General features: G+C 50.5%; 1 protein-coding gene across 1 annotated transcript in view; it reads right to left on the bottom strand.

The window, feature by feature from the left end:
• Positions 1-6165: 6165 nt before the first annotated feature.
• RABIF (RAB interacting factor) overlaps positions 6166-7766 on the bottom strand; it is a 4159-nt gene continuing 2558 nt past the window's right edge. Inside the window, exon 2 of the mRNA XM_014946353.1 lies at positions 6166-7704. Coding sequence (XP_014801839.1) covers positions 7436-7704 — 269 coding nt within the window. The 3' untranslated portion in view covers positions 6166-7435. The remainder of the gene's footprint in view (positions 7705-7766) is intronic.

Genomic DNA, 7766 nt, shown 5'->3' with positions numbered 1-7766 from the left:
CCCCCCCCCCCCCCAACACAAAAAGCTCTGCCACACTTGTAAAAAAGCTGCACTTTAAGAACCTGGGTGACTCACAACTCAGCACAAAAGTATTTCTGCTGAAATGCATAACAGAAATAATTGGTTAAAAGGAGCATAAAGCTGGGTTTTATCAAAGCCCTCATTTTCTCTTTCCACTTTTATGGCAAGTTTCACTCATCTGCTGTGGTTTCTTTCCATGTTCTCCAGCAGCTGCAAAATACTTGGTGGTTTAGCATTCCTTTGATTTGAGGGTTTGGCCTTTATTAACCTGGCTTTGCAGGAGGCAGGGAAGCATTTCCCTGCGCTATTTGTTGAATGACCCCGAAGCTATTTCCTCTCTATTGTTTCCTTTCCTCCTACTTTTCTTGTTCCTTCCAGGGAGTGCAATGTCAGGCACGTAAAATGACCTTCAGAGAATATTCATAATTCATTTCAGATATCGCTCTTCTCCCAAACACCCACATGTTGTAGAACTGCCCGTGCTGATACAGCTGTGTCTGTTCACACAGTGTAATAGTTGTGCTCTGTGCGCCGGTTTAGGGAAATAAGCAGGGCAAGATATGTAGATATAATGCCAAAAATACCTCCCCTAGCAGAACTGGCCTTGTTTTTATCAATCCACAGCTCTTTTCTGAACTTTGCTGAGCTCCTTGTCTCCATACCTGGTGGCAGCAGGTTCTGCAGACACACCGAGGTGCAGGTACTGCCACAATCCTCCAGCCCTCCTGGCTGCCTACGTGCCGACGAGCTGAGCCTGACCACGGCAGAGCTCTACCACCCAGAGGGAGGCAAACAGCAAAGTCCTCCTCCAAGCTATTACTTCAAAGTCCATCTTTGTCGTAACTGCTCTGCCAAAGATTTCTTCTGTTAAGAGATGAGCTGTCTTGGAGAGAGACCTTGGGTACTGTCAGGCCCAGAAACCAAGACATTTTTGCTGACTTGCAGAGCTGGGAAAGAGGGAGCTTTGAATTCCAGCCCCTGCTCCAAGCACCACGTACCTATTTCAGTGAAATGCACTTAATTTAGGGAAAGAAGAGTGTGAATGTGACCTTGGCAGGGGATGACTTGTGGCAGTTACCCAAGACAGCTCAGCTGATCTCACCACCTCCTGCTGCCAAAAATGGGAAGACCTGCACCCTGCCACTGCCTCCTGAGTGTCTCATGCGAGCTGCAGAGCTCAAACTCCCATGTTTCAACCCAAGAAAAGAAGTGGGTAGCTTTAGACCAAGTTGGCAAACTGAAACAGCGTCAGCAGCTGCCCTGAGGGAGTGGTTTGGGTGGGAAAGAGAGCAGAGAAGTGAAGCTACAAGGTGTCAATGTGAGCCTCAGCCCAGACCCTGGTTTTAGGGCTGTGAACCAGTCTCAATACGTGAGTCAGTGGCACAGTATCTGTTTTTACCCATCCTAAATACATTTATATTTATGGCATATAAACACCTAACCAATACCTTAAATCCAGATTGGGAAGCAATTAGACAAAATTGATATTATTTGTACCCACTCAAAAGCAGCACCAAGGGAAGGTCCCAAGTGCCAGAGGTTTTGCGTCCCGCTGTGCACAGTCCTTCCTGGCAGGATCGGCCAATGCAAGGAGCGCAGGTTATTATTGTTATATTGTTATTATTGCTCCCTCTCTTGGCAGCTACAGCCTAACACATAATGGGTCTTGGGACTAAAGTCACGGAATCACAGAATTGTCAGAGTTGGAAGGGACCTCTAGAGACCATCCAGTCCAACTCCCCTGCCAAAGCAGGGTTGGCCAGAGCACATCACACCGGAGCATCCAGGGGGGCTTGAAGATCTCCAGAGAAGGGGACTCCACACCCTCCCTGGGCAGCCTCTGCCAGGGCTCTGCCACCCTCACCCCAAACAAGTTCTTCCTCAGATTGGAGTGGACCTTCCCATGTTCCAGCTTGTGCCCGTTGCCCCTCGTCCTGTCACTGGGAACCACTGAAAAGAGTCCGGGTCCTTCCTCCTTCAACCCACCCTAAATTCAGGTCCCTTTCAGCATTAAGAAGGACTCCCTTCAGCCTTCTCTTGTCCAGGCTAAAGAGCCCCCGCCCTATCAGCCTTTCCTAACCAGGGAGATGCTCCAATCCCCCCATCAACTTTGTTGCCCTACACTGGACTCTCTCCAGTAGTTCTCTGTCACTCTTGAAGGACCTGGGGGTGTTGGTTGACTGTCGGCTGAACATGAGCCAGCAGTGTGCCCAGGTGGCCAAGAAGGCCAACAGCATCCTGGCCTGGATCAGGAGCAGCGTGGCGAGTAGGACTTGGGAGGTGACCATACCCCCTGTACTGGGCACTGGTGAGGCCCCACCTTGAGTACTGTGTCTAGTTTTGGGCTCCCTACCATAAAAAAGACATTGAGGTGCTGGAGTGGGTCCAGAGAAGAGCAACAAAGATGGTGAGGGGTCTGGAGCACAAGTCTTAGGAAGAGAAGCTGAGGGAGCGGGGGTTATTCAGCCTGGAGAAGAGGAGGCTGAGGGGAGACCTTCTTTCTCTCTACAACTCACTGAAAGGAGGGTGTAGAGAGGTGGGGGTCAGTCTCTTCTCCCAAGTCACAGGCGACAGGACGAGAGGAAATGGCCTCAAGTTACGCCAGGGGAGGTTCAGGCTGGATATTAGGAAAAATTTTTTCACTGAAAGGGTTATCAGACATTGGAATGGGCTGCCCAGGGAGGTGGTTGAGGCACCATCCCTGGAGGTGTTCAAAAGAGGGGTTGATGTAGTGCTGGGAGATGTGGGTTAGTGATGGTGTTGCTTTTTGTTTGTTGTGTGGGTGTTTATTTTTGTCAAAATTAGGTTGACGGTTGGACAAGATGATCTTTAAGGTCCCTTCCAACCTAGGAGATTGTGTGATTCTGTGAACTGGGGAGCCCAGACCTGGACATAGTATCCCAGTTGTGGCCTCACCAGTGCAGAGCAGAGGGGGAGAATGACCTCCCTCGACCTACTGGCCACACTCTTTCCTACGCAGCCCAGGATTCCATTGGCCCTCTTGGCGACCAGGGCACATTGCTGGCTCATGGATAATTTACTATCTACCAGGACCCCCAGATCCTTCTCCTCAAAACTGCTTCCCAGCAGGTCCATCCCTAACCTATATTGGTGCCTGGCATTCCTCTTCCCCAGGTGCAGGACCCTACACTAGCCCTTGTTGAACTTCATGAGGTTCTTCTCTGCCCAGTTTTGACCCCTGGGGTACACCACTGGTTATGGGCCTCCAACTTGACCCTGCTCCATTAATCATAATCCTCTGAGTTCTGTCACACAGCCAGCCCTCAGTCCACCTCACCGTCCCCTCATCCAGCCCACACTTCCTCAGTTTCCTAATGAGGATGTTACGGGAGACAGTGTCAGAAGCCTTGCTGAAGTCAAGGTAGATGACATCTGCTGCTCTCCCCTCATCCAGCCATCCAGTTATGACATCATAGAAGGCTATCGGGTTGGTCAAGCACGATTTATCCTTGGTAAATCTGTGTTGACCACTTCCAATAACTTTCTGTTCTTCAACGTGTTTGGCGATGACATCCAGAACGAGTTGCTCCATTACCTTCCCAGGGATGGAGGAGAGATTAACTGGCCTGTAGTTCCCTGGGTCCTCCTTCTTGCCCTTTTTGAAGATTGGAGTGATATTGGCCTTCCTCCAGTCTTCAGGCACCTCTCCTGTTCTCCATGACCTCTCAAAGATGATGGAGAGTGGCCCAGAAATAACATCTGCCAGTTCTCTCAGCACTTGCAGGTGCATCCCGTCAGGGCCCATGGACTTACAGATGTCCAGTTTGGCCAAGTGATCTCTAACCCGAGCCTCCTCTACTGAGGGAAAATTTTCCTCTCTCCAGGAAGAGAGGAAGATTCCCCCCTTGCCTCCAGGGTCTGGGATTCACAAGGGATAGCTTTAGCAGTGAAGACCAAAGAAAAGAAGACATTCAGTAACTCTGCCTTCTCTGTGTCTTCCACCACTAGGAGTCCATCTCATTCATCAGTGGCCCTACATTTTCCCTAGTCTTCCTTTTTCTAAGCCTATGCAGCTATTTATGTAGAAGAATCATTTTCAAATTAATTTAAAAGTGACCTGCATGTGGAAATAAGGGTTCCTGGTCTGTCTTGTTGATTATAAAGATGGGTGGTGAGATGAGCATTGACAGGTGCTATGGAAGCAGTTCCCGTACCTGAAAGTCGGCTCTTGCCTATCCTTTTCCTACAAGTTCCTGCAGGCAGCTGGAAAAGAGTTTTTCAACATGCTAGATATAAAGCAGTGAAAAGATTATGTTTATTTGTGAGACTATCCATATTTGTGAGCTCTCATTAACACAAAAACTCATCAGTGCTTCATTAGATGCCCCCAAACCTGACGTTGCTGTCTGTCGCATAAACAGGGCAGACCTTTTCCCTGAGCAGAGGTTTGCTGACTGCAGACATTCTTCCTCTAAAGCTCAGTTAATGTCACAGTGGAATTGCCTGGGCTCAAATTCCACGGAGTGATGCAGCTTTTCCACCTTCACCATTATCTTTATTTTTATTTTTTTCATCTACCCTTCATTCTCACTTCAGCTCTCAGGGTACACTGTCACCCCAGAGCTACCCAGATGCTCCTGGACATCAACAGTGGAACTGCTCTACTGCACAGCGGTACCTTCACCAGCACTGCGTCCTGCCTGTGCTACCTGGACTTCAAGGGCGTTATCTCACAGCATCTCCAAGCTGCAGGAAGCCAAGATCCTACCTTGAAAGATCCCAAGAAACTACAACAGTTTCCTCCCATGAATTCCTATCAGACTGTACATTTCTTCTTGGCATTTCCACAATATCTGTGATCCTACTCCATATTTAAGAGTCAGCAGGAATCAAACCTGGATGCTGTGGATGATGCTGCCATTCAGCACATCGTTCTCACACCGAAGGGCAGCAGGAGCTTTCATTACTCACCGTCACCGAGCAACACCACACTGAAGTGGCTCCAAACTGCTGCAGTGCTGAGGTGAAGGCAGCCTTTGGCCCCAGGTCTCCCATCTCTCCAGGAAGGGTTCTACTCACCAGGAAGAGCTTCTGCCACCACCCCCACTCTGTCCCAGTGCCACCCACCAAATACTCCTCAATATCAGGAATCCACAGGTACCATTTTTTTGAGAAGTGTTATTTACTTGGCATTAATCAAGCTGATATCCACAAGCCTGTTCTGCACAGTGGTGGCTTCAAAATGAAACTATTGTGCAACACATTTTATACTTTAGTAACATGGACTATCATCTAGGTATTACAGGTCAAAACACATTGCCCAACAGACAACAATCTAAGTGAAAGTGTGGAATTAAAGTCACGCGATCCCACTATTTCTTTGTCCCTGTGCAGAACCCAAATGAAGTTCTCCTGCCCTTCTAGGCACACTTCCTTGATGAACCTGTTCAATCACTGGGTTTAGGGTCTGAACAAGAAGGGCAGGAGGAAAGAAATTTTCATGTCAAATGTGCACCTGCCATATTTAGCAAGGACACAGCACAAGACTCACCTTCTACCCAAGCAAGAGCCTTAATCACAGACTATGGAGTTACTGCCTCTTGCCCTCCCAGAGCATTGCCCAACAGACAACAATCTAAGTGAAAGTGTGGAATTAAAGTCACGCGATCCCACTATTTCTTTGTCCCTGTGCAGAACCCAAATGAAGTTCTCCTGCCCTTCTAGGCACACTTCCTTGATGAACCTGTTCAATCACTGGGTTTAGGGTCTGAACAAGAAGGGCAGGAGGAAAGAAATTTTCATGTCAAATGTGCACCTGCCATATTTAGCAAGGACACAGCACAAGACTCACCTTCTACCCAAGCAAGAGCCTTAATCACAGACTATGGAGTTACTGCCTCTTGCCCTCCCATTCATGAACCTTGACTGTCCCCAGCAGAGGTTTCTGAAAGCGCAGCCCCAGAACAGCCACCAGCCTGGTTGTTCTACATTAGGGCAGAGTCTCCAAATCCTAAAAATGCAGGTGTTCAGGCACTGGAAGAAGAAAGGACTTGTTTCTCCCCCACTTCCTGTCAGGGCGCCTCCACCAACATTGCTAATCTTTAAATACAACCGACCTTGATTTTGGTGGCAAGTACAACGTCATCATCCCAGCGCAATGACAGTTGTGCCTGTACAGCTGCATTGGTACCAAACGTGTTTATTAGCATTTATTAGCATACCCATACATCTCCCACAGCAAGGCATCCTCTGTGACCATCCCTCTAAAGCTGCTGTATTATTCATACAGGGGTTTGCAAATGGAGAATGTGAACTGGACCACAATTACCAAAAGATAAATACAGTGAGAACCACGGCTCCTGCAGCCTCCTTCAATTGTCAGTCCGCTTTGTCCCCACCTTTTAAAAGGCAGAGATCAAAACTGGACACAATATCCCAGCGTATCCTGCCGGCTGCATTTACAGAAGATAAATTCCTTCCTGAGTTCTCTGATACAGACATAGTTGTTTTGACACTCTGCAGCACTGAGACACATGTCCAGTGACTCAAATCCTTTACAGGTTGGAATGTCTTCGTTCTGGAAATACTACAGTCTCACACATTTTCTTTTTTTGCCATTCTATCAGCCTATGCTGTCTGCAAAATCTACCTTATTTTATTTCTAAGTATTCTGTTAATAAAACTGCATACAGTGTTATATAAAATGCCTTACACACGCTTGAGGTGCCATATACTCTTACAGGTTACACTTGTCAAGTAGGATGAGGTTTTAGAGAACCTAAATGTTAGGGTGTGGGGCAGGGAACATTTCTTCTGAAAAATCAACAGAAGATGCAGCCTAAAACCTTGTAACTGCTTTGGCCATAGTTCAGACAATTTAAGCCACCATGATGGTGCGATGCAGCAGTCCTGTCCCGCCCTCGTGCCAGCACCCCATTTACACGGCCGTGTCACGCAGCCTGGAAGATGCCTTGGCACATGTGAAAGACAGCAGCTGCTCGGGGAAGAAGTGACCGACAGCAGCCAGGAAGGTCTGAGGCTGCTTCTACCAAGAGCAGCAGATCAAGCTGTTTGGCAGAACTGTCACAGGGAGCTGCCCCTGCAGGTGACAGGGGACCCTCCTGCTGCCGCCATCCTTCCTGGGGGGGTATCGTGCAAGGAGCTGGCGCTGCCGGTGCCGCGCTTCTTGGTGCTGGTCAGTCCGAGGATCTGGGCTCTGGGGTGACCAGCCGGGCTGTGGGCAGGCTGGGCCAGGGTCCGTCCGGTGGCCGGGCTGTGGTGAGGGAAGCCGTGGGGTGGCTGGGCCAGGGTCAGTCCGTGGGCCCGGCTCGGTGCATCACTGCCCGGGCGGGCAGGCTGCGGGGCAGGCTGCGGGGCAGGCGGGGTTCCCGGTGGCTGAGCCCCGTTCCCCAAGCGGGTGCCCGGGACCGTCGCCCCCGACCCCAGCCCAGCGTCACTCGTGGGCCACGCGCTCCAGCGCCACGTAGAAGCTGTCCTTGTCGTCGAGGCAGTGCCAGCCGATGGGCCCCGCCTCGCAGTCGGCACACACCAGGAACTTGACGTTGCCCACGTCGCGGGTGAAGCCCACATTCTCGAAGGAGAACATGTCGCGCACCAGCCAGTGCTCCCGCACCACGTCCCCGTCCCCGCCGCCGCCCGTCGCCGCCGCCTTCTTCCTCATGGCGGGCAGGAGGAGCTGCGGGAGAGACGGCGTCACCGCCCGGCCCCCAGGGGGCGCCCTCCCCTCCCGCACCCTCCCGCCGCCGCTCCCGCCCTCCCCCCGC

The sequence above is a fragment of the Calidris pugnax genome, unplaced genomic scaffold, assembly GCF_001431845.1.
Source record: "Calidris pugnax isolate Ruff unplaced genomic scaffold, ASM143184v1 scaffold116, whole genome shotgun sequence".
NCBI lineage: Eukaryota > Metazoa > Chordata > Aves > Charadriiformes > Scolopacidae > Calidris > Calidris pugnax.
Note: the sequence above shows the minus strand (reverse complement) of the source record. Positions and strands in the feature narration are given on the sequence as shown.